Source organism: Schistocerca piceifrons, chromosome 3, assembly GCF_021461385.2.
Source record: "Schistocerca piceifrons isolate TAMUIC-IGC-003096 chromosome 3, iqSchPice1.1, whole genome shotgun sequence".
Classification (NCBI taxonomy): domain Eukaryota; kingdom Metazoa; phylum Arthropoda; class Insecta; order Orthoptera; family Acrididae; genus Schistocerca; species Schistocerca piceifrons.
The window spans coordinates 333063737-333091732 of NC_060140.1; the positions used below are offsets into that span (position 1 = coordinate 333063737).

The 27996-nt window shown below is 37.9% G+C and overlaps 1 protein-coding gene across 1 annotated transcript in view; it reads left to right on the forward strand.

Annotated features, from left to right (window-relative positions):
• The window catches only part of LOC124788633 (fatty acid synthase-like), a 92208-nt gene extending 65403 nt beyond the window's left edge, over positions 1-26805 (forward strand). Inside the window, exons 13-16 of the mRNA XM_047255904.1 lie at positions 4613-4883; positions 23089-23615; positions 26328-26564; positions 26710-26805. Coding sequence (XP_047111860.1) covers positions 4613-4883; positions 23089-23615; positions 26328-26564; positions 26710-26805 — 1131 coding nt within the window. The remainder of the gene's footprint in view (positions 1-4612; positions 4884-23088; positions 23616-26327; positions 26565-26709) is intronic.
• Positions 26806-27996: the final 1191 nt, after the last annotated feature.

Here is a 27996-nt window from a genome sequence, read left to right on the forward strand (position 1 = left end):
GCTATATTTTCCTTTCTATTTGAGGTACTGGATGGATAAAAAAAAATGTCTCAAACACTAGGCATCTTTTTTGATTTAATAACTAATATTGTTCTAGAAGTTGTACCATTATGGTAGCTCACAGTTGGTTCACCTCTTACTTTAAGAACAAGCAACTGGTCATTCTCTACAGTATTGAGAATGGCTATGATGTGAAGTCTGAGTGGGACATGGTCAAATGAGGAGTGCCCAGGGATCATGCCTGGGACTACTCCCCTTCCTTATTTATACAAATGATATGCCTTCTAGTATTACAGGTGATTTTAAAATATTTCTAAATTTCTGTTTGCTGATGACACTAGCTTGGTAGTAAAGGATGTTGTGTGAAACATTGGGACTGTTTCAAATAGTGCAGTTTAAGACATAAGTTCATGGTTTGCAGAAAATAAATTGAAGCTGAATCACAGTACGACTCAGTTTTTACAGTTTCTAACACACAACACAACAAAACCTGATATTCTGCTTGCATAGAAGGGGCATATGATTAGTGAGACTGAGCAGTTCAAATTTATAAGTGTTCAGATAGATAGTAAACTGTCATGGAAATCCCATGTTCAGGATCTTGTTCTATGACTTAATGCTGCCATTTTTACTGTTGGAACGTTTTCAGAAGTTAGTGGTAGGTTGGTATGAAAAGTAGTCCACTTATCTTATTTTCATTCACTTACATGTTGGTATTATATTTTGGGGTAACTCTTCCCATTCTCAAAGAGTATTTTTTGCTCAGAAACAGCTGGTTCGTGCAATAAGTGGTGTAAGTTTGAGAATCTCTTGTCGAACGTTATTCATTAGGCTGGGTATTCTGACATTGGCTTCTCAATATATGTATTCTTTAATGTCATTTCCTGTTAACAATGTCAGCTTATTCCCAAGAATTAGCAGTTTTCACTCAGTTAATACTAGGCAGAAATCCAATCTGCATTTGGATTGCATCTCGACTGTTGCACAGAAAGGCATGCAGTATTCTGCTGCATCCATTTTCAATAAGCTACCACAAGAATTCAAAAATCTAAGCAGTAATCCAAACAGTTTCAAATCCAAACTGAAGAGTTTCTTAATAGGTCACTCCTTCTATTCTGTCAAGGAGTACCTTGAAAAATTAAGCTAATTCCTGTGTCACTTTGTTGAGTGCATTTATATAAATGTATAGTTTGTCATCTTTTTAGGATTCATGAACATTTTATTTTATCTCTTACTACTTTTCTGTTGTAATTTCATATATTGCTACATTCCATGGCCATGGAGATCTGCTCCACAATTTGGTCCTACAGAACTTCATGTATAAAATAAAATAAATAAAATATGAAGAACACTAATATTAACATAGGACATTTCATTATAATTTTGACATAGTGATTCTAGTTCTTTATGGAAAATAAATAATTAACTTTACATTGTATTAGCACTCAAAAAAATCCATAAACAATTGAGATATTTACTCATGCTACAATTATTTTCTCTTTTTATTATATTTTAATGAGAAGTCTTTTACTGTGAAAAGTCTTTTCATGTGTCACTCACATGAAAACACACACAGTAAGATGTGTACCTATGTACGACCAGAACTTGTGGCCTAAAACTACAGCTAACAAGAAGTTTTATATTATGTTTTGGTATATAATTAATAACAATTATATATTTTGTGTAGTGAAACTTTTTATATTGCCTGTTAGTACATTTTTATAGCCTGAGTAAGATCTCTCTACAGCACAAGTGGTTAATGATACATATTTCATTGACACAGCTGCTTGTCGGTTCTCCCCAGTACAATACATCTTTGAACTTCTCCCCCCAGGGTAATAGTGGACACTTTCTTCATACCTTCATATCCAGGATTCCTCAGAAGAATATTCTATAAAATAAAACAATGCAAAATCCAGGATGGAATGTAACAATATTATGAAAAAGGAAGTTGCCACTCACCATAGAGGGAGATGCTGAGTCACAGATAAGCACAACAAAAAGACTGTCACAAATAAATAAGCTTTCGGCTAGTAAGGCATTTGTCAACAATAAGCGACACACACACACACACACACACACACACACACACACACACACACACGCGCGTCTCAGGCAACTGAAACCACACTGTGAGCGTCTGGCGACTGGGTGGGGGTAAGGAGCAGGCTGGGGTGGAGAGGGGGAAGGATAGTGTGGCAGGGGTGGCGGACATTGTGGTGCTACAGGTTAGATGGTGGGCACAGGAGAGGTGTGGAGAGGGGGGGGGGGGGGGGAGTAGTGGAAACGGAGAGAAGTAAAAAGACTGGGTGTGATGGTGGAACAACAACTGTATAGTGCTGGAACAGGAACAGGGAAGGGGCTGAATGGGTGAGGACAGTGACTGACCTCCCCGCCCCAGCCTCCTCCTTACCCCAACCCAGTTGCCACCCATTACACACTGGTGCTGCTGCTCGTAGTGTGGTTTCTGTCTATTTTTCACAAAGGCCTTACTGGTCAAAAGCTTTATTTATTTGTGACAGTCTTTTTGTTGTGCCTACCTGCAACTCAGCATCTCTGCCATATGGTGAGTGGCAATTTTCCTTTTCATTATATTGTTATTCTATAAAATAATAATGCGTGTTGTACCCACTGAAAAAGGTATTTCCTCCAGATGCGTCTGCGCCTCAGAGATCATCTGCTATATTTCTTATACCTTCAGAACTACAAAAATAAGTTAACTCAAGTGCCACCAATAGTGTCTCATTATCGAGTTATAAAGACAAGCAACACTATGCTATACACATTCTTGATTTCAGTACAATGTATAAATGTGGTTACTACATTTTTCCTTAATGTGTGCAAATTCACATTATTAATTTACCTTGGAAAATCAATTTAAAAACCATATTTTAGTCCCTACTTCTTTTGTACCATTTAGCCCTTTAAGTATAGTTTAGTCCTTTGTAGGTTCTGTAAGGTTAAAATCTTCTCATTCGAGCCATAGTTATGACCAGTATTTCTTTTCCTAAAAAATATAATGAAAAGTGTTTGCCCCAGGGAAATATGATTTTATTATTGGGATAATTTTTGGAAAGTGTAGTTCATCTATAAAGCAGACCACATATAGGGTGCTGGTGCAACTTATTCTTGAGTACTGCTTGAATGTTTGGGATCCACACCAGTTGGGACTGAAAGAAGACATTGAAGCATTTCACAAAGATTAGCTGCTAGATTTGTTACCAGTAGGTTCAGTCAGCTTGCAGGTGTTACGGATATGATTCGGGAGCTCAAGTGGGAATCCCTGGAGGGAAGAAAACATACATTTTGAAGCACACTCTGAGAAAGTTCGGAGAACTGGCATTTTGAAGCTGACTGCAGAACGATCCAATTGCCACTGCCGCCAACATTCTTTTGGTGTAGGGACCTCGAAGTTATGATATGATATGAGAAATTGGGCCAAGGAGATATATAGACAGTTGGTGTTTGCTTGCTCTACCTGTGAGTGGAACAGGAGGGAATGACTAGTTGTGATTTAAAGTAACCGTCGCCTTGCTTTGTATGGTTGCTTGCAGAGTATATATGTAGATGCAGAATCGTAGGATGAAAACTAAACTCTACAAAGACTTAAAGGGCCTCATATTATTAAAGAAAAGGGTCAGCTGTGTGAGTACACTGGTATTCAACAACATGACAGAATATATATACAATGAAGCATGATGAAGTTTAAGACTGAATTGAAGAAATTTAAGTTGGGCAACTCCTCGTCCTCCATTGAAGAGTAACTTCACAAAAGTTCTTAAAAATAATATTTCAGTTTATATTATAATTAATTTCCGTTGTAATATAAGAATGTTAAGCTGTTCATTGTATTGAATTTGAATGAAATGCACAACCTTGACTTCATTCCACACACCACTGACACCTCAACTAAGGTATAAATACATACCTAGACTACATAAAAATAAATGGTATGTGGCTACCAGCCTGGTGGATTCCTTTTTATGTCTCTGGCTTGCATATCAATTGCACTGCTTATTTCATCAAGCTTCTGATGAGTCTGGAAAGATAAGTTTGCAATCAGTATGTATTACCAGCTTGCACATCTTACAGTGAGACATGGATTTTTCATGCAAAACCACTCAAAACTTTAATATTGCTCAGTGACCAATGATGAGGTGCATGCTGTAATAGGAGAGACAGGAAATCAAAGAAATGGATGAGGCAACAGAGCAGAGCGGATGGCGAAATTATGTCGATATGCAAATGAAGTGGAGGCAAGCAGGACATATGGCTACCAGGATGGTATCTGGAACCTGTGCGAACCTTGTACATGCTGTTGAGTTCCTGCCTGAAGGGTTAAAATGCCATCTGTGTTGAAAAGGGCTTTGTGTAACTGATGTGAACTATTCTGTATACACCTGACATTGAGCCAGACTGGTAGTCTACAAACTATTGAATAACTTTTCCTCTCATGTGTCTTATGATCACATTTATGGCATCCAATTGAATGCATTTACTTTTACATGTTAATCAAATATAATCAGTATCAATTTCATTAAAGGAATAGAATATGTCTCAGTGAACAATTATCACCAATTTTTTAATTCTTTACAACTGTTTCATTACTTAGGTTGAATCCCGCAGAGAATGTGGATTCCCTGGCTTATCTATTCAGTGGGGACCAGTTGCTGATGTTGGACGTGCAGCAGATATTGAATTTCTATATGGAGTAAAACACCAGACAATAGCCTCTTGCATGATGGAACTTGAAAAGCTAATGCTGAACCCTGAAGCAAGTGTAGCAAGATGCATGGTGATCAACAATGATATCAATACTTGTTCTTCCATCAGAGGACATCAAAGAAGTGCTGACCTGTTGACCAACATTACTAAAGTTCTTGGTTAGTTAACAAATTTACTTTCACATATTGCACATTGTATAGTATTTTCTCTGTGTCATCCCAGCAAATATGTGAGTTCAGAACACAATATTATTACTGTATTTGTCACATACAGGTTTCTTAGATATTAATGGTGTGGTAGTAAAAAAAACTCTTAACGTCAAAACATTAAATAAAAAAGGGAATTGTTCAGAAGCCCACTCATGATGGAAATCTATTGTATGTGTAACAACAAAAAGACATCACCTCTTCAAGGATGTTCACATTGAAACTGGTATGAGTGACCATGAGATGGTTGCAACTACATACAATGATTTCCAAATTGCAAAGGGAAACTAAAACAAGTAGTACAGTTTGTATGTTCAACAGATTAGACAAAGAGGCAGTGGTGTCATACCTCAATAGGAACTTGAAATACTTAGCTCTGTAGAGGAACTTGCAGCTAAGAACTATGGCTTAGATTTCGAAGAATAGTCATTTTATTTATTTCAAACAGTGGAAAATCCAGGATACAATGCAACAATATTATGAAAAGGAAGGTTGCTAGTCACCATACAGCGGAGATGCTGAGTCACAGATAGGCCTATCTTTGACTCAGCATGTCCACTATATGGTGAGTAGCAACTTTCTTTTTCATAATATTGTTACATTTTATTTTATTTATTTTGTGTTTTGGTGATCTATGCTGTGAAGACATGTAACATAAGAAACACTTAATTTGTGAAGGAAGCTTTAATGAAGGAAGCTTTTACTGAAATGACCCCCTTGTGTACCATGCTCAGTCTTGTGTTCTCGAGAGTAGATATCTCTTCCTCTGCTAGTATCATGACTATGATACATACTATTAGGATTAAAAAGGGTATTTTTCTCTTACAAAACACATCATGGAGAACATATATTGTGCAGTGGCTGTGAGGATTTCAGGTTTTTTATAAAAATATCTCTGCATGTGGATCTAGGGTGGACTCCACTCATGACTCTTATGTTTATACAGTACTTTTCTAGCCAGTGACTGATTTCCCCAAATATGATTCCATATGCCATAATGGCATGAAAATAATCATAATAAGCAGATTGAATAGTTTTCATATTTCTATAAAAGCAAATAAAGCATTCAGTGTGAGTTGCAGAATTCAGTCATTTGCACAGATCCAGAACTTGATTTGACCAGTTTAGTTTGCTACCTCTATGCAAGACCAGCTATTTTGAACTATGCACTATAGGCATCTGCTGGTCATCAAGTTTTATCCAAGTTCTTCATTTTTAGAGGTTATATGAAACTGAATATGGTTTGTTTTATTGTAATTAACAGAATGACCATTTATGTAAAACCAGTTCACAATATCCCTGAAAACCTTATTAGCTGAAACCTCAAGTTTCTCTAATGAATTATTAATAAGTAGCAGAGTGTCATTGGCAAATATGGTGAATTTGCAATGTTATGTACAAAGTGGTAGATCATTAATAAAAAGTAGAGGCCCATAACTTAGCCTCAAGGCACTCCACAATTGATGGTACCCCATTCTGATGATGTTGAGATACTTTCTTAACTAATCAGTACAACTTTTGTTTTCTGTTTGAAAGATACGAATCAAATTACATCCCTCGCGCACCACTTATGGAGATTTGTTTAAAGGCATTAGTGACTGACATAGTAAAATGCTTTTGTTCATCCACATCTAGATCTACATTTATACTCTACAAATTATACCTAAGTGCCTGGCAGAGAGTTCATCAAACCACCTTCACAATAATTCTGTTATTCCAATCTTGAACAGTGCGCTGAAGAAACAAACACCTATATCTATCAATGCGAGCTCTGATTTCCCTTATTTTATTGTGATGATAGTGTCTCCCTAGGTGGGGTGGCATCAACAAAATATTTTTTAATTCAGAGAAGAAAGTTGGTGATTGAAATTTCATGAGAAGATTCTGTCACAATGAAAAAATGCCTTGATTTTCATTATGTCCACGCCAAATCCCGTATCATGTCAGTGACACTCTCTCCCCTACCACTCAATAATACAAAACATTTCGCTCTTCTCTGAACTTTCTCAATGTACCCCATTAATCCTGTCTGGTAAGGATCCCACACCACTCAGAAGTACACCAAAAGATGATGGACGAGTGTAGTGTAGGCAGTCTCTTTAGTAGATCTGTTGCATCTTTTAAGTCTTTTGACAATAAAACTCAGTCTTTAGTTCACCTTCCCTACAACATTTTCTATGTGTTCTTTCCAATTTAAGTTGTTTGTAACAGTAATTCCTAGGTATTTAGTTGAATTACAGCCTTTATATTTGACTGATTTCTTGTGTAACCAAAGTTTAACAGATTCCTTATAACATTCATACAGATGACCTCACACTTTTCCTTATTGCAGATTTTTGCAACATACAGATATCTTTTCTAAATCATATCACTTTGTTTGGATCTTCTGATGACTTTATGAAACGATAAAGGAAGCATCATCTGCAAACAACCTAAGACTGCTACTCAGTTTGCCTCCTAAATCAATTATATATATAAGTAACAGCAGAGGGCCAATAACATTACCTTGTGGAACACCAGAAATAATTTCTGTTTTACTCAATCACTTCCCATTAGCTGCTATGAACTGTGACCTCTCTGACATGAAATCATGAATTCAGCTACATAAATGAGATGGTACTCCATAACCACACAATTTGACAGCAAGCTGCTTGTGAGGTACAATGTCAAAAGCCTTCTGCAAATATGGAAATGTGGAATCAATTTGAAATCCTGTGTCACTAGCACTAAAAACTTCATGTGAGAAAACAGCTAGCTGTTTTTCACAAGAACAATTTTTCTAAATCTGTGTTAACTGTGTGTCAATAGACCATTCCCTTCAGGGTAATTCATTTTGTTTGAACACAGTATATGTTCCAAAATCCTGCTGCAAATCAATGTTAATGATGTAGATATGTAATTTAGTGAATTATTATTACTGTCTTTCTTGAATATTGTTAGGTTACAAAATATTCCAACTATCTTAATACTTTTGTTGATGGGCTCCAAAATATTGGCAGCAAATGCAAATATTGCACCTTCTGTTGAAAACCCATTCTGAAATCCAAACTGACTTTTACTGTTGATATTATGCTCACTAAGGTACATAACAATACTTACATGCACTAGTTTCTCTGAAATCTTGGAAAAACTTGTCAGTAGAGAGACTGACCAATAATTTGCAGTATTCATCTTATCTCCCTTCTTATACAAAGGTTTTACAATTGCATACTTAACCCATTACTGGCCATTGTCCCTTTTTTGGGACGCGTATATTTTACTTATTTCTATGTAAGCAATGGAGCCTTTAGCCTTTATTGTTGCACCTGTAGGTTCAACTAACTGCTATAATGCCTGTAAATGTAAAATAAATAATTTTTTTCTAAGTACTTCATGTCCGGAAAATTATAAACTTCCCGATTTTTTGTTCTCGCACTTGGCAGCACTGTATGTCTGCTGGTAGTTCCTGGACGACAATGAGCTGTGATTTAGTTGTCTGGGCATGTTTGTTATGAACATATGGATGTCCGTGTAAGATTACATATACTTCAGATTTTTTCAAGTAAGTGAAATATCGATTTATTTTATGCGTCCCAATAATGGGACAATGGCATGTTACACTATCATTTATTGTTGATGCGCCCATATGGGTGGCGTAGAGCTACTGGACAAGCAGATATCATTTTATAGGATGAGGATAAGGTCAAAGAAATGGTGGTGGCCATTATCCATACATATGATAGATATCTGCGTAGTAAACATATGGCGTCATTACAAATTGCTAACTCTAATGAGAAGCTCTCACTTTTGGATGTCCGACGGTGAATAGTGATGTTTTACCTATCAAAGAAAACAGGATAAGTACCAAGACGCAGAGGACCACAAGGAAGCAAATTGATGGGAGGATGGGTGAGCACAGATGTACGACTAGATCTTGGAAATCATTTCATTGTGCCAAGTAAAACACAGAAGAGATGTGTTTACTGCAAGAAGAAAAAACAACAAAAATTTGTGATAGGTGCACTGTTGGTGTACACGACAAGTGTTTTGCTTCATTTCATACTGAATAGACATTCAATAATATTAAAACATTCTTTATTTGTTGTTTGTGTTGTTTCTTACAATATTATGCATGGAGAATAAGGTTGTGAATTTGGATAGCACATTTGGCCAATGTCCCAAAAATGGGACGGTCTATGGTTTTTGTTCTAATAAACTGAAAATTTTCAAAACAACTTTTTATATCACTCAATGTAACGTATTCATGTATAAAAGTTTGCAAAAAATGATCCGATAGAGCTTTGGCCAGTAATGGGTTAAGTTCTTCATGAACTATTCCTTGTTTAAGTAATGCATAAAAAATGTGTCAAGGATTTTACTTACATAGCTGCAGCAAGATTTTAAAAATCTGCTACAGTTGTTGTCACATCCAGCAGGGATTTTACTTTTCAGTTTCCAGAATAGTGGCTGTAGTTATTTGGATCTGTTGCACTCAAGAGGGCAATGTGTGAAGCCTTCAACAACTTCCTTAGTGGAATATTATCAATCAATCTCAGAAAACCCAAAGAAATTCTGGTTATATGTAAACCATATTAGCGGCACGAAAGTTAGTATTCAGATACTCATGAATGAGTGTAGAACTGAAATTGAGTGTAGCAAAACAAAAGCAGAAATGCTGAATTCTTATTTTCAAATGTTCCTTTACAAAGGACAATCCTGTGATATTGCTCCATTCAATTTTTGCACCACTGCAAAGATCTACATCCTCATCTGTACTCTGCAAACCACTGTAAAGAGCATGGCAGAGGGTTTGTCCTATTGTACCAGTTATTAGGATTTCTTCCTGTTGCATTTGCATATGAAGCATGATAGATGACTGCCTCTGTGTATGAATGCCTCTGTGTGTGTTGTAATTATTGTAATCTTATCCTCACGATCCCTTTATAAGCAATACAAAGAGGTCCTAGTATATTCTGAGAGTCATCATTTAAAATCAGTTCTTGAAACTTTGTTAGTAGACTTTCTCAGGATAGTTTACATCTATCTTCAATATTCTGCCAGTTCAATGTCCTCAGTATCCCTGAGACACTTTCCCATGGATCAGACAAACCTGTGACCATTCATGCTGCCCTTCTGTGTATACATTCAATATCCCCTGTTAGTCCTATTTGGTATGGGTTCCACACATTTGAGCAATATTCTAAAACCAATCCCATGAGTGACTTGTAAGCAATCTCCTTTGTAGACTGATTGCACTTCTCTAGTATTCTACCAATAAACTGAAGTCTACCACCTCCTTTACCCACGACTGAACGTATGTGGTCATTCCATATCTCTGCAAAGTGTTATGTCTAGATATTTGTATAGCTGTCCGATTACAGCGGTAAATCATTGATATTATAGTCATAGGGTACTGTATTTTTTCATTTTGTGAAGTGCACAGTTTTATATTTATGAACGTTTAAAGCAAGTTGCCAATCTTTGCACCACTTTGAAACCTTATCGAGATCTGACTAAATATTTATGCAGTTTCTTTCAGACAATACTTCATTATAGATAACTGCATCATCTGTGAAAAGCCTGAGGTCACTATTAATATTTTCTGCAAGTTCATTGATATACAAAATGAACAGCAATGGTCCCAACACACTTACCTATGTGACACAACTGAAGTTACTTCTACATCTTCATCCAAAATAACATGTTGCATTCTCCCTAGCAAAAAGTCCTCAGTGCAGTCACAAATTTCACTTAATAGCTCATAGGACCATACTTACCATACTTTTGACTATAAGCATAGGTGTGGTACTGAGTCAAATGCTTTTTGGAAATCAAGAAATACTGTATCTACCTGACTGCCTCGATGCAAAGCTTTCAAAACATCAGGTGACAAAAGTGACTTGGATTTTATGTGATCAATGTTTTCGGAATCTATGCTGGTTGGAATTGAGGAGGTCATTCTGTTCAAAATCCTTATGATGTTTGAGCTCAGAATATGTTCTAAGATTCTACAACAAACCGATGTCAAGGATTTTGGATAGTAATTTTGTGGATCACCTCTACTACACTTCTTGTAGGTGCATGTGACCTTTGCTTTTCTCCATAAACTAGGCACGGTTTTTTATTCATGGAATCTATGATATATCATAGTTAGAAGAGTGAATAATTCAGCCACAAATTCAGTACAGGATCTGATATGGATTCCATCAGGCCTTGGAGCTTTGTTCCATTTTAATGATCTCAGCTGTTTCTCAACACCACCAACACTGATAATACTTATTTTGCTCATCTTTTCAGTGGTATGACAATTAAATTGGGACAATTCTCCTGGGTTTGAAAACAAAGTTAGCCAGTTTAGCTTTTGCTTTGCTATCCTTAGTTTCAGTTCCTGTCTCATTTTCTAGGGACTGGACACTAACTTTGGGGCCTCAAATAGTCTTTACATGTGACAAGGATTTCTATTGGTTTTGTGAAAGATGAGTTGTATTAGTGTCTGTAGCAGTGACAAACAGATGAAATCGTTAATATTGAACAACAATCGAGGGCCTGATGGAATCGATACCATTTTCAATACCGAGTTAGGCCCCCTTTTAACCACATTCCATTGTAGATCCCTTGGACAATAACCTTTCCCAGTACTTAAAAGAAAGTACAGGTCACACCCATGTGCAAGAAGGACAGCAGACATGATCAACAAAACTACCATCCAATGTCTTTGATATCCATTTGTGTAGCACCTACACAAAAATTCTTTACTCAAATGCATTGAGCTATCTAAAGCAAAATGACCTCCTCCATGCTAACCACATGGATTCTGAAAACATTGATCATGTGAAACCTTACTTACTTGTTTATCACTTGAGACACTGAATGCCATAGATCGAGGCAGATATGCAGATGCAGTACTTCCTGATTTCCGAAAAGCTTTAGTATCACATCTATGTTTATTATTGAAAGTATGATCATATGAGATATCAAGTGAAATTTGTGATTGGATTGAGGTTTTCCTGATAGGAAGAATACAGTGTTGGACATGCTGTAATTAAAGTATAACAACATATAATGAATGAAATTTTATTTTTTGGATAAAAATGAAGGCAAGATGCAGAAAATTTCATATAAATAATGAAAATATATGAAACGGAATAAAGGTACTTGTACTGGTCAGATGTGGCAAAAATAATAAAACATAACAATGAAAACAATTAATTTTTGACAAATTAATTTAACTGGATAGATAAAAAAAATCTACTCACCAAGTGGCAGCAGAACACACACATAAAAGAGGATTGTAATTAGGCAAGCTTTTGGAGCCAGCGGCTCCTTCCTCAGGCAGAAGGGTTGAAGGGGAAAGAAGTGGGGTGAAAGAAAAGGACTGGAGAGTTCTAGGAAAAGGGGTAGATTTCAGGAAAATCACCCAGAACTGTGGATCAGGAGACACTTACCGCACAGGACAAGAAGGAAAGATGATCTTCCTAATTACAACCATCTTTTATGTGTGTGTTCTGGTGCCAGTTGGCGAATAGATTTATTATGCATCCAATCAAATTAAAAGTAATAAAACATCAGACTTATGAAGATGTAGCTATTTATCATCATCTAATATAGACTTGTTAATGGGACTTGGGGAGTGCTAGTGTTAAAAGAGTTAACAGAAGTAAAAGTAAATTCAGGTGTGCCCCAGGGAAGTATTTTGGGATCCTAACTGTTCATGCTGTATGATAACTAGCTTTGAGACAATATTAGTAGCAACCTCACAGCACTTTGTGAACTTGACACTTTCACCTATAATGAAGTTCGCTCTGAAAAAGTTGCATATGTATTCAACTGGATATTGATAAGATTTCAAAATAGTGCACAAGATTAACAATTTGCTTTAAATGTTCAGAAGTGTAAAATTACAAAAAAAGTAATATCCTATTGCCACACACTGTACTGCATGCATTGTGTAGAGCGGCATTTGCTATGGATGGGTGGTGTGCTGCAGGTTGCCAGTTCATATCTAAATATCATTAGAAATTTCATATTTAGTATTAATCATTTCTAGATGGTTCTCCAAATTTCTTATGTTTGTGATGCTTGCGTATTCTGGAAAATTTGTTGCATAAGTAGTAGAACTCTCTCTCTCCAGGGAGGCAATCCTGATCTCTGTATACATTGCTATATGTTATAAACATGCTTTCAGTGTTGAGTGCCATGTTTCATTGATGAACTTGTTTTCTGATTAGGACTTGATTGTGGTTATGATGTGATTTTGATGTAGACACCAGATAGTAAAAAACATCTGCAGCAGCAGCAAGGTTCTAATTAGCCAGTGTTAAAGTCTTCACCTGAATGTGGAGGAACTGGAGTATAAGCAGTACTGTGCTCTTAAGGTCCACATATTCAGGAGGTCAGTGGATTCCAAAACAGCAGTAAATCAGCTACACATCAGGTGTCCATCTGTGTTTTTTAGAAACAGTGGTCAGGACCCGATAAAACAGCTGAAAAGATTTGACTGCATTGCCAGTTAAATCAGGTGGGATGGTGGGACTTGCCTAACAAATGAGCACTTTTGTTTGGACAGCACAGCCCAGTTAGTTGGCATGAGAACAAAGAAGAGAAGCTCATTAGGTAGAACAAATACCAGGTAGAACTAAAAAAAACATTTGGTGACAATCAGTATGAAGTGTGCTTAGCAGACAAATGATTGAAAAACAGGACCCAACATCATGGGGAAAACAACACAATTCTTGCATACAGAGTGTTTTGGCACTATGCCACATTGTGAATCCAAATATGACAGAAACCAACAAAATCTCACATTTGATGAAAGGATTTGCAGAAGTCGTGTACCAGTCTCTTCTGGCAAAAGATGTATGGGCAACTCCCAAATGTGGTCCTTATAGCAGCTGTGGAAGAACAGCATGATCTTGCCTTTCTTGTAAGCCATGTACTAAGATAAGAGATGTAGCAGTTTATGGCAGCCAGAAATGTCAGACTGAGTAAAAAGATATGCAAGCCATGAATGGCAACACCCTATGTCAGGAACAAATAGAGAATGTTGAAACAGAGGTGTACTGATCATTATCATTCCTACCACCAGTTAAGTGCACTATGAAGAATGGAATTTGGAACTCAGACTTACGCTGGCAGCCATCAGACAACCCAGAATCCAACAAACATGCACATCCACCTTTTCCACCAAGCATAACACTTCACAAAAGAACAGATATTTGGAGGATGGAGAACAACATGCTGATATGTTCCTCTGTCAATAGCCTTGGCATGATGTATGCTATTGCAGAGGAAAAAAATGGAGTGTTCAATCACTAGTACACCACAAGATGTTAATCACCATCAAAGTCCTATACAAGCCAGTCAATTGCAAATGATTCTGGTTGACCTATGGGATGAAAGCCTGTTGCCAGACCCTGGACAAGATCACTCCTCAGCATGCTATAGCCGTTCCCCGTCACTGTACAGAGGTACCAGCCTCGTGCCTAGCTGCCAATGCCAGGAAAACTAAATGCCTCTATGGAGGTGAGGTCATCACAGATTGAAATCCTCCATGGGCAATAGTTAACAAGACATCAGGAAACCTCATCGAAGTCATCACTGGTGACCAACTAATCTGGGCACGAGTCGACTCAGGTGCATCGTGTTCTGTAATGTTGAATACTTGCTATCACTTGCTGAAGAAGACTATGTTCTGCAATATGAAAGTAATCATGCTGAAGGTTGCAAATGGGAAATATGTCCAACTGACACAAACATGTATTAGAAGAATAACTGTCATTGACAGAACACTGACCTTCAAATTCATGGTTTTAACAGATGTAGTCATAATATTTTCCTCAGGTGGGACTTCTTGCAGGCCTCACATGCAGTCTTAGACTGTTTAAGATCAGAGCTCCAGACTGACAAAGATATTCCAACATGTGTACCTAACAAAGTTCGCTCTGGGCAGTAGTTTGCTGTTAAAGATCTTGTTACTCTGCCATCATCAATCTAGATGCTCAGTTAAACTATGAATGTTTTGGCAATTGCAAAAAGTTTCTCAGGCTCACAAAACAAATCTATGTATCTGTGCAGCCAGGTGGTCCAGGAGTCACCACTCATCCATAAAGATATATGTGCAGGAACAGCAAAACCAGTCCAGGATGGCCAGCTTAGTGCCACTGATGAAGAATCATTCTCCATTACCACTACAGACATCAGTAGTGGAAGAAGCTACTCTCAAACTCTCAACAGGATCTAGCCTGACTGAGGTAAAATGTCAGTGAGTGTTAACCCTCCAGTGCCAGATTTTGCATGTTTTCAACACCAGAATGGAGAAAGGGCAGACCAAGTGGCCTGAATATGAAAAAGTGCTTCTTCATCAACCAACAAATAAAAATTTTGGGACCTAGTTAATGACAATGGAGTCCATCCCAATCCAGAGAAAATAAGAGCAGTCATAGTGTTTCCATCTCCTTAGAACATTTGTGATGTGAAAAATTTTCTTGGAATGTGCATGTACTACCAGAAATGTGTAAAGGACTTGTGTGCTAAGACATGTTCCTTGCAAGAACTACTACAGGAAGATGAGAAATTTTCCTGGAAAAAGATATCAGAAAGACATTACTTTGTCCTTATGGATGCTCTAACATCTTCCCCAGTCCTACCATTGTACGATGAGAATTATGAGACAGAACTTCATATCAGTACTATTGGTTATGAAATAGGTGCACTTCTAGTGGAAATTCAGGCATGTACCGTAAAAGTGATTGTGTATGCTTCAAAGTTCTCTTCCATATTCAAGATGAACTGCCCTGAAAGATCTGTCAGGTCATCTGGTGAGATGGGCACTGAGGCTTCAGGAGGATGTCAGAGTGGTACACAAAAGCAGATGCAAACACAAAGAAGTCAACTGCTTTTTAGGGAATCTTTTGGCAGAACACAACAGTGTGGATGAAATCTCAGTCATTACCGCATTATAAGACATGCCAGCTGAACAGAAGAATGTTCCAGCATTACTAAAAATCATAGAAGCCTTGAAGAAGGAAGAAATGACCACAGGAGGATTTCAATTACTAAATGGAACAGTGTATATGAGGAACTATGATATGATGGGGCGGAAATGATTGCTAGTCTTCCCAGCTCATCTATGGCCAGCTATCTTGAAGTATTTCCATGATGCACCAATATCTGGTCACCTGGAATTCATGAAGACTCTAGACCGAATCAGATGCAGATCAGATCACTGGACAGGTCTCTGCTGATACATTAAATGCTATGTGAGCTGCTGCAAGGAATTCCAGTGATGGTAGCATATGCTGCAATTATCTCTAAAGCATTTAATACTAATTCTGTGTGCAACAGCACCATTCCACCAAATTGGAATCATCCTTTTGGGGGTTTTTCTTAAGTCAGCAACTGGAAATCATTGTTGTCATAGACTACCTTACTTGCTATGCTGTTACCAAAGCTTTGCTGACAGCTGATGTTCTGGAAATTGAAAGGTTTCTTGTAAAAGACATTATTTTGAAGCACGGAGCAGCTTGTGTGATGATGTCTGATAGTGGAGAAGTTTTCCAGGTGAAACTAATATCAGAGGGAATTTCATGTTGCAACATCATCCACAGACTGACAAATGCCAACTACCTGCAGATGAAAGGCTTCACAGAATGCTTTAAATGCATTTTGGCAGATGTGCTCTTGATGTATGCTGACGGTAAACAGAGAGATTGGGACACAAAACTGCACATTGTGACCTTTGCATATAACACTGAGAAGCAAGACACTATAGGCTTCATGTTATTCTGTCTGATTCACAGTTGCAAAGCCAAAATGACAGTGGATATGCTTTTCCTGTTTTAAACAGATAACACTCAGGATGACTGTAGGATGACAAGGAAGCAAAACAGCTAGCTCCTGGGATGTCCAGAAGACAAACTGAGAGCACTATAATGCCAAAACTACCTGCAGATGAAAGGCTTCACAGAATGCTTTAAATGCATTTTGGCAGATGTGCTCTTGATGTATGCTGACGGTAAACAGAGAGATTGGGACACAAAACTGCACATTGTGACCTTTGCATATAACACTGAGAAGCAAGACACTATAGGCTTCTGTTATTCTGTCTGATTCACAGTTGCAAAGCCAAAATGACAGTGGATATGCTTTTCCTGTTTTAAACAGATAACACTCAGGATGACTGCAGGATGACAAGGAAGCAAAACAGCTAGCTCCTGGGATGTCCAGAAGACAAACTGAGAGCACTATAATGCCAAAGCACAAGCTAGTGAGACAGAGCCCAGGAGGCTTGTTTATGGATTTGTACATCTGTGCAGAAAGAGGGATTACCAGAAAATTTAATAAAACACTACTCTGGCCTGACTCGTATCCTGTGTGTCAGACATCATACACTTAAGTTGAGGATTATGACCCTTCGTCAAAAGTACAAAACACACAAGACGATCACCATGTCCTCTGTATGAAACCCTACTGCAGTCCTGAGGCACAGATCTAAAGATCTGAGATGGTAAAGAAATTTGGCTTTTGTTAATCTTTTCCACTGAGGTAGTCAATTTATTTGAAATGAAGTGTTTCATTCCACACTGTTGGCTAGTTTTAACTGTTCACTGAATTTCAACTGCACATCCTCATCCTCTGGCATGTATAGCATTATGCCATGTTAAAGAATCAAACATCAGGTAATACAGTACTGGAACTCTAAGAAAATTTATGTCCTGAAAACCACACGGAAAAGCTTACTATGAGGTTTACATATGAATTTACACTTTAAACCGAATTATGCATTTAAGTATGGTTTTTGATGCTCTTGCATTTAAGTATGGTTTTCGATGATCTTGCAGTATCCTCTTATGTATTGTTTATTTTATGGTGTAATGTACGATATTAATGCTTCATATGTTTGAACATACAGGCTTCCTATGCCACTGTAGCTGTGCACACACAGTAACACATGTTTTCTGGTGTGCAATAGTAACGGCTGAAATGAAATTATTTCTAACACATTGCAGGAAAATATTGCGAATGGTGGTTTGAAAAGCGTTACTTTCAAAGTAGATTTCCTTATACGCAAGATGAATTATGTTATGTGTGAGCATGTGTGATGAATTTCTTAAATCACAGAGCATTTGCCTTTCATTTAAAATTTAATACTTTGAGGACCAGCCACGTAGAAGAATTTTGAGCCCAAAAGACCATACATTTATGTTGTCATTTAAAATTTTACTGGCACTTTTGTGTGATGTATCTTAAAGTGTAACACATGCAGAAAAGAGCAGTATCAAATGTAAAAGCTTAGCTCCTCTTGTAGCTTATTAATCTTTGAGGCGAATATCGTATGTGAAAGTTTAGCTTTGCTTGTAGCTGCACTACTTATATTAATTTATATCATTAACTTTTCCTATTTATGCATTCACGCTACTTAACAGTGATGTTGCTACTGGCTGATTACATCATGTGTTGTATGCCATGAATACTTGCTGTCATCGCCTGATGAGATCATGTGACACGAGCTATGATTGGCTTATAAAAGTGTGACCCAATCTCGATTTCAATGCTTCGAAAACTGATGTGCTGTTTTTGGAGGAATTAAATGTATACTTTCATAATATGAAATGTGCAGCATATCATAATATGAAAATATGCAGGGTACATGTGGCTGCACGTCAGAGATCTTTCCAAAACTAATTTTTTGCCATTTTATGTTTTCTAAAGTGCTGTGAGTTCTGCACCGATGTATAAAACCTTAACCATTCAGAGGATTGATAAGTTTTATGGTTCGAAGGGAAAGTATACAGTCACTTGACTCCAGAAAATTCTATTTGTGCCCAGGAAATCTGGGAATTTTGTTTCCTTGTCCCTGTATACACTCTGTAGGAGTAAGCTGAAGCCATATGTGTGTTATCGGAGCATTAAATACTTGTTCTGCAGAAACACAATTACAACATTTAAGTAACAATAGAAACGAATTTTGTGGTCGCTGATAGTGGAAGCCTTACAAAAGCTGAAACGTTTATGCTCCATCCATTTAGAGCGGCGATATGTGCAGTGATGGACATTCTTTTCATTGCTCCCTGCAACTTCATTAAACTTGCTCAAAACTAAGGACTTGTAGAACTTTTGCAAATGGGTCCATATATTATGACTAGATTGTCAACTGTCAGTCATGAGCTACAACCCAAAGCATAATAAAATTATTCTTGGTAAAATTTAGTGCTGATTTCCTCAGTAGAAGACACTCAGCAGAGCTTTTGCTCAGAACATGCACTTTTGCTCAGAACAGGCATTCGGTGGCACAATGGATAGTGCATCTGACTGGAGATGCAGAGGTCACATGTTCGAATCCAGTCTGCTTTCCGCAGCGCTGTGGCAAGGACGTCCTGTTTATGTCCCATCCGCACAGTCGTGAGTGCCCGAAGTTGTTTACTACTTCGTCATCATTAGTTTAGAGTCCATCACTAAATATGTAATATGGCACATTCATACAGACAAACCACCATCAAGATCAGTTTTCAACCCGATCATGCACAGCCACGAGCTTTTGAAGTGGAATGTTTTCTATGTGACGATGTTAAAATTGAACCACAGAACATAATTGGTATCCATCTCTGTATCACAAGCAGTGTTGTCTACGTTTTGTTAGTAAGTGACAAGGTGTGCAACAGAATCATGTGCACACATGCAAATGATCTTAAATTCAAACATTCTGATGGTCATATTGGGACAGTCTCTATTGATCACACGGGGCTTGGCCTCTGTACGATACAAGTCTTCAAACTCACGTTTGAAGTACCACCAGATGTAGTCACCACAGCTTTCCAGCCTTACGGCAGAGTGGTCAGCCACATGGCCAAAAAATGGACCACCTATACAATGTACCAGGTTTTTAACACAGTACAACAGATCAAAATTGAACTGTACCATCCTGTCTTGTCATCGGCGGATTTAGGGCGATTATTATGTATGATGGACAGCCATGCACTTGCTCCGGTTGTGGCCAAGAAGGACACGTCAGGCTGGATTGTCTCTGAAGGTGGCTTGCTCAGATCCCGACAGGTGAATCTATGACTCCTTCTATAGTGAAGACTTATCCTCTCGATTATGCCAGGATTGCATGCAGCCACCCTTTCCCATACCGACCACATTCATCTGATAGCCACTCCCGATAATGAGGCCATGATAGAGTCTGCAATACCGGATCCAGCCACTACAATGGCGCCCCGTCCTGAGGTCAATCACCGACCAACCTTGCAAGGAAGCACAGATGACAAGAAGGACATTGACCCATGGTGTCGACAGTGGCTTTTCTTCCAGGCACCGGAGCAGCTGAAGAGATCCACTCACATTCGGATACTGAAACACACGTCCATAAACAGTGTTCCCTGCAGAAACACAAGAGATGGCGACATGCTCCATCGGACGAATGCTTGCATCAAATGTCTGACATGGACTGTGTACAATCCGACGATGGTACCGGTGGTACAGAGGCCACAGTAACATCCCATCCAACAGATCGCCATGGTGATGGCTTCAGTTCCCCCCACCCCACAGAACAGCAGGATCACATGCAGACAACCACTGCCGATTACCAGCTAGTAGCACTGAAGGAGTCTGTGCCGAGTGCTCCACCAACCACCAACAGCCTCCAACAGCCGATGATATCTCATGGCGACTGGGTGGGCGACGGTGAGGAAAACTCCTTGACCATCATGTTGGACAACACACAAGGGAATTTGCCCCACCACTGATCACCCTTATCCACCAACAGTGTCAGCGATGAGACAGCTTGACGTCATGTGCACACATCCCTTACAAGAGTTTGAGAGCAAACACGGGTGCTATAAACATCAACACTATATGGATGCGTGAAGTTATCCTTGCTTCTGGATATGCTGAATTCTGCTTCCATCAATATAGCCCTTCTCCAGGAGGTGTACGTCGTCGACTTCCCAGGCATGTCCGGTTATGATGTTTGCATCTCTCCAGCTTCCCCCACAGGCAGCGGCGTCGCTGTACTTCTTTGGGAAGGGATAGTGGTGGACGATATCCTCTTTCTGCCTGGGGTGAGAGGAATGGCACTCACAGTACAGGGTGTCCACCTTATCAATACGTATGCACCTTCCTGGACGGACATACATCACGAACATTCACAATACTTTGCAGAAGACATAGCCCCACTATTCCAAGGCCACCATGACCATCTGGTGTTTGGAAGTGACTACAATTGCGCACCAGCACCAGAGACCAAATCCCACGACATAAGCTGTTCCCGGAACTTGAGACACTAATCTGAGACCTGCAGAGGGTGAATACTTGGGAACATATTTACAGCCACCGTGGTGAACCTGGATGACAAAAAAAAAAACATCCGGTGCAAGATGTAGTACCGGTTAATGGTGGTACAGATTACAACCTTAGATTTTATTTAATGGCTTCCTTAGCCTCACACTTTGCTGTGTTTCTTTTTGCTCTTTGCTGCAACTATCAATAATGTTTTTAGTTATGTGCGTCCCCAATTCAACACAACGAGTGCTCTTATTATTTTCAGTTACTTTCTGCTTAAAAAAAGAAATAATTAAATAAATAAAATAACAAAAAAACAGCTAATGAAATAAAAATAAATGGAAATAAACATCCAAAACGATAAAAACATTGCATTCCTTGTAACACATTCCCAGGAATGTGGGGGAGGAGACATTGTGACCAGGCCTTGGGTTGCGACCCCTGCTCACCTTGCCTCCGCCATCCCATGATTTAACCCATTTTCCATTCAAAAAATAAAAAAAATGAAAAAAATTAAAAAAGTCCTGGAAGAGTCATATGTTTTTAAAAGTTTTACAGAAAATACTAAAATAGCATTAACAAGAACTGATTGTAGCAGTTGTTTTGATTCTGGTTTATATTACATGTAGCTTCACATAAGTCCTGGTGTGAGAAATAGACAACAGAGAATAAGCGCATTTACTTTGTGAACAAGCAAATAAACATTTTTGGAAAGCATTGCTAATAGTGAAGATATCACCATACGCTCACAGTACAATGAAGTGTAGGATGGTGAGGTTATATGGAGAGATATAAGGCGTGTACAGCATGCAGGTGACACAAACATATGGGCTGTGATGTTTGTGAGTGTAAACTAACGTTAGTGTCTGAAGCAGATTTACTTCATCTTTATGTAAGATGATGAAAGTGCAAAAGTTTAAACAATAAGGATCCTAGCTGTATAGTACGGAGATAAAAACATTGTTTCTAATAAGGTAAAATTGTGTGGTCACATTAACTGGAAAATATCTTGTTGGACAAGATCTTTGTGAACAGTGATTGCAAATGTAAGCACGTGAAAAAGCAAGGGAAACACAATGATATTCTGTTTCTGATTGGTAACGTGAAGTTTTGTAATAGTGATTTGGTTTTCACATGAGAGGACTATTGAGTCATTTTACAAATAAGTTAAAATGTTCATTAAGGTTAGATTCAAACCAGCGATTTATGGACATAATCTTATAAAATTTGATGGTTTACCACTCTTAAGAACTGACCTATCAAATAATTAAGGTACGGCTGGGTTAAATGACAATTTTCACTAGGCGTATAATTTTGTTGAATGACGCTATCCTTCGGTGTAACAGTGGGAGAACATATCTCAGAGGTAAGTTATTATTAACTTCACAGTACTACAAATTTTTAATTAAGTTTCTAAACTTGTGTGTCAACATGGTGGCAATTTGCTGGTACAGTGCAGCCCCATTTTACACATCTTCTCATTCTCTGTGAAACTCAAAAACACATTTCAGGAGTTTTTATAGATGTATTTGTACAGTGTGGTACTACACACCATTTGTAACACATTTTATGAAACGTAGATTGCAAAACAATACATCACCGTGAGGTAGCATTATGACAGTAGAAGCAGCGAGCTAGCCAGTGATGTCACAGGCACCACATGACTCGAATGGAGTGTTTTAGGGGGCTTTTAAATTATTTGAATTTCATTTCTGTTTTTATAAAAGAATACTGAAATTTAAGAGGAAAAAAAGCACATTAGGAGAATAAAATGACATAATTAATCATTTAAGACAATTTCCAGATAATAGTCAAATATCCTATTCCATTCAGTGTTCTGAAAATGCATGTGAAATGTAAGATTAGGTAAAACTTTTCATATGTCTATTTTCAATTCCAGGACTACCTGACAGTAGCACCTTATCACCAGACATGACGTTAGAATCACTTGGCATGGACTCATTAATGCAAATAGAGATACGTCTCTGCATTGAGAAATATTATGGAAAATCCCTTAGTGCAGAGGAAGTTCGCACTCTCACTGTTCAGAATCTGTTTGATTTTGACAGAGCATACACATCAGAACCAAGTGACAGAACAAGTCCCATTAGTGCAGCCGATGCACCAAAACAAATGGAGCATTTCCAAATGGAAAGGACAGAAGAGAAACATTCGAATGCAGCTGAAAAGGAGTTTGTACTTTTGGACTTCAGTGCTTCTCCACTTGTTCCAGAAGAGACTCTGGTGATGCTTGCCAATGAAACTTGTTGTCAGGCAACACCCATGTTCTTTGTGCATCCAATAGATGGAACTTGCAGACTTTTACAAGAAACTGCACAGAGCATGAAGAGAGCAGTCTATGGACTGCAACTTTCTTATGGATCACCACGCACAACACTTATAGAGCTTGCTGCATTTTATGTCACAGTGAGTAAGATAGAAATAGCACACTTGTAAAAAATCTTATGTGATATATATATATATATATATATATATATATATATATATATATATATATATCTCTGTCTTTTATATATATATATATATATATATATATATATATATATATATATATATATATATATATAAAAAATACAAAGATGAGGTGACTTACCGAACAAAAACGCTGGCAGGTCGATAGACACACAAACAAACACAAACATACACACAAAATTCAAGCTTTCGCAACAAATTGTTGCCTCATCAGGAAAGAGGGAAGGAGAGGGGAAGACGAAAGGAAGTGGGTTTTAAAGGAGAGGGTAAGGAGTCATTCCAATCCCGGGAGCGGAAAGACTTACCTTAGGGGGAAAAAAGGACAGGTATACACTCGCACACACGCACATATCCATCCACACATACAGACACAAGCAGACATATTTAAAGGTCTTCATGCGAATGGACACAGGCAGACAGTGTTTGTTGGTAATGAGGATCACCCTGTGGCTAAACATGCCTTGGTGCACGGCCAGCACATCTTGGCACAGTGTTACACTGTCCGGGTTATCTGGATACTTCCCACTAACACCAACCTGTCAGAACTCCGGAGATGGGAACTTGCCCTTCAGCATATCCTTTCTTCTCGCTATCCGCCAGGCCTCAATCTCTGCTAATTTCTAATTTCAATTTGCCGCCGCTCATACCTCACCTGTCTTTCAACTTCATCTTTGCCTCTGTACATCCGCCCCGACTGACATCTCTGCCCAAACTCTTTGCCTTTACAAATGTCTGCTTGTGTCTGTGTATGTGTGGATGGATGTGTGTGTGTGTGTGCGAGTGTGTACCTGTCCTTTTTTCCCCCTAGGGTGGGTCTTTCCGCTCCCGGGATTGGAGTGGCTCCTTGCCCTCTCCCTTGGAGCCCATATCCTTTTGTCTTTCCTTTTCCTTCCCTCTTTCCTGACGAGGCGACCATTGGTTGCGAAAGCTGGAATTTTGTGTGTATGTTTGTGTTTGTTTGTGTGTCTATCGACCTGCCAGTGCTTTTGTTTGGTAAGTTTCATCATCTTTCTTTTTAGATATATTTTTCCCACGTGGAATGTTTCCCTCTATTATATATATATATATATATATATATATATATATATATATATATATATATATATATATATATATAAACAAAGATGATGTGACTTACCAAACAAAAACGCTGGTCATTTTTTCAAATGTCTGCTTGTGTCTTTGTATGTACGGATGGATATGTGCGTGTGTGCGCGAGTGTATACCTGTCCTTTTTTCCCCCTAAGGTAAGTCTTTCCGCTCCCGGGATTGGAATGATTCCTTACCCTCTCCCTTAAAACCCTTCTTTTTTTTTTTTTTTTTTTTTTTTTTTTTTTTTTTTTTTTTTTTAAATTGTGTCTATCTATCAGTGCTTTCTCATTTGGTAAGTCACAACATCTTTGTTTTTTAATATATTTTTCTCATGTGGAATGTTTCTTTCTATTATATTCGTATATAAACCAGAGGTACAAAATTTCAAATGTTTAATGCTGCTGATTCTCCTACTGTGTAATTTCAAAATAATTTAATGAATTTACTGACAAATTTAACAAATACATTAAAACAACACATATTTAATAATAGTGAGCCATAAGTCTGATGTTAGATTGGAAAGAGGGAACAGCACAGCTCGCAGAAGAGGTAATACAGGAAATGAGGCAGAAAAAAAGAGAAGCAAGAATAGGCAAAAGCTGGGGGGAAGAAGAGCTTGAGAGAACCAATTACTTGCGGGTTTCTGAAGTGCTGGTATTAGGAGGAAGATTCATACAACATGACTGGCAAATCAAAAATCTCCCCCATCCCTTTTCTTTCCCTTTCTCTCTCCCTCTCCCCTTCTCTCACCTCCCCCTCTTCCCCTCCCCATCTCCCTTTCTTTTACATCCTCACAACAGTGAGACCATTTGTGAGACACAAGTATTTAGCTGAACAAGGAGCAGAGTAGTAGCCAACTATAGTGCTGAAAATAAAAAATAAAAAATCATTTGAAAAATCTATAAAAGTATATGACAATTGTTGCCCAGTACTTACTTACAGGAGTTGAAATACAAGTACTGCTGATAGTCACGTATAAAAGTAAGTGACACTTTTCCTAGCTTTTGAAACTAGTAGTTCCTTTCCTAGGGAGAAGGAAGGGGTCCTCAGGACAGGAGAGACCTATCTGTTGTGAGGATGAGGGAGACAAAGATTTGACTTTTACCTCATCCTTGCAATAGATGGGTCCATCTCATCCTGGACCCTTCATTTTTAAGCTTCTATGACCTATCCTTCTCTCCTCCCTGAGGAAGGAACTGTCAGTTGTAAGAGCTAGGACAGTGCCATGTAGGTGCTAAATTACCTTCCAGTACATTGCTTATCACTAATTCTATCTGGCTCTTCACTTTAGTTAAGTTTGTATGTCAAGTGATACAAGCTGGAAGGAAAGATGTCAGAGAAATGGTAGAATTATTATGTGCCTTGAAGTCTTAGAGCACTAACATGAATGCAGGATTGAAACAGAGGACAAAGGTTTTTGGACTTAAAGAACATGGCAGTTCGTCTTCTGCAGACAAACGTTTTTTTTTCTTTTCTTTTCTACTTGAAACAAATAATATTTACAAATGAAATACAAATAAATAAAGCTCAGTTCCAATGTCTATCCTTTTGCAGCAAATGCGTGCAGTGCAAGCAACTGGTCCTTATATACTTCTTGGTTACTCTGCGGGCGTTGCCATTGGTATTGAAATGGCCAGGCAGTTGGAAGCATCTGAAGAAACAGTATTTCTAATTACACTAGATTTCTTACTGAATCCACTGGAAAATGGTTTTACAACATTCTCGATTTTGGAAGTTGGTTTTCTGACACAAACAGTATCACACTTCGTTTCCAATCTTGATGAAGACAAGGTAAGTACAGATATGTGAATTTAATAACTATTGAGTTCAAGGCATGTGAGAACAAATAAAATTATAATATGATTGAATAACAAAACAGAATAAAATTATATTCTTAAGCATTGATTAATCAATTGTTATTAAAAGAGAATTCAAGAAAGGAAGAGATAAGGAAATACATGGGCCTCTTGACAGACCAAATTTAAAATTAGAATATTGGGAAATGAGATTACAACAAAGACAAATATATTAGCAATGAAATGTCAACAATGACAGTCACTTATGAAAATATTTTGTCAGTTGCCAATAAAGTGAATTACAGGCAGTTAAACAAGAGATTATTTTTATTTTATTTATGGATCTTCCTTTCCTTTACTACTCACGTTTCTGATTCACACAACATGTGTACAGGAGCTTTGATTGCTTTTATGTGGTACAATCTTGTTCCATTATAGGCTTCTTACTCTCTGCAGGAATCCATGTGCTTGCTTTCCCCTTTGACTAATCTTCTTATCATTCCTTGGACTGTCTTTTATTATACTCACCAGGTACTTGAAACTTTCCACTTTCTTCTAGTACTTGTCCTCTGGTGCTTATATCAATTGCTACTCTCATCTTACTCTTTATTGTCACCATTACTTCACATGTCTTTGCTCTGAATTTCAGTCCATACTGTCCCAATACTTTTCTCCCATACATTTAGCCTTTTTTTATCACTGTTTTTTCTGCATTCTTTTTCTGCTTCTTCCACCACCATTATACTGAACTTTCCCCATTCCTCCTCTACTGACGTTATTGTATCTCTTGTTACATTTTTCTTTACTATCTTCTGAAATAATTCTTCCTTGCTTTTCTGTTCTTTGAAATTCCACATTTGTAATCTTTCCTGTCTTTATGCTACCTTTTCCTCTCTAATCCCTCTACCTAGTAGAAGGTGGTGACTGCTATTCATTTCACAATGTATTATCTTCAGACCTGTTATTGGTCTCATTGTCTCCTGGTCATGCATGACGTTTTTCTATCATAGGTTACATCTGAATCAAAATTAATATCTGATGATTTAACTGCTGCAATAAATTACAGATGATATTGTAGATTTAATGAACAAATATGAAGATTTAATAGAACCACCCAGATAATGTACAAACAATGAAACAGCAGTTTGTTTTACAATTTAGAGTAGTTTTAAATGCAAGAAAAGTGGACAAGTAACTCAAAAAGACAGTAATGGGAATGTTGATAAATGGTTGATATGATAGCTTCAAGTTCTGGACTGGGGAAGTACTGAAGAGCAATAAAGGACTCACTCTATTAGAAGCTGCAAGTCAACATACAGCTCTGGATGCTCTTTATTCTTGGAGCTCATTAAGTTGTTAAGTAAAAGTGTCCTTTGCTTAGCTCAGAAGTATTTATGTTCTAGTGAATGCTTTCTTAATGTTATGGG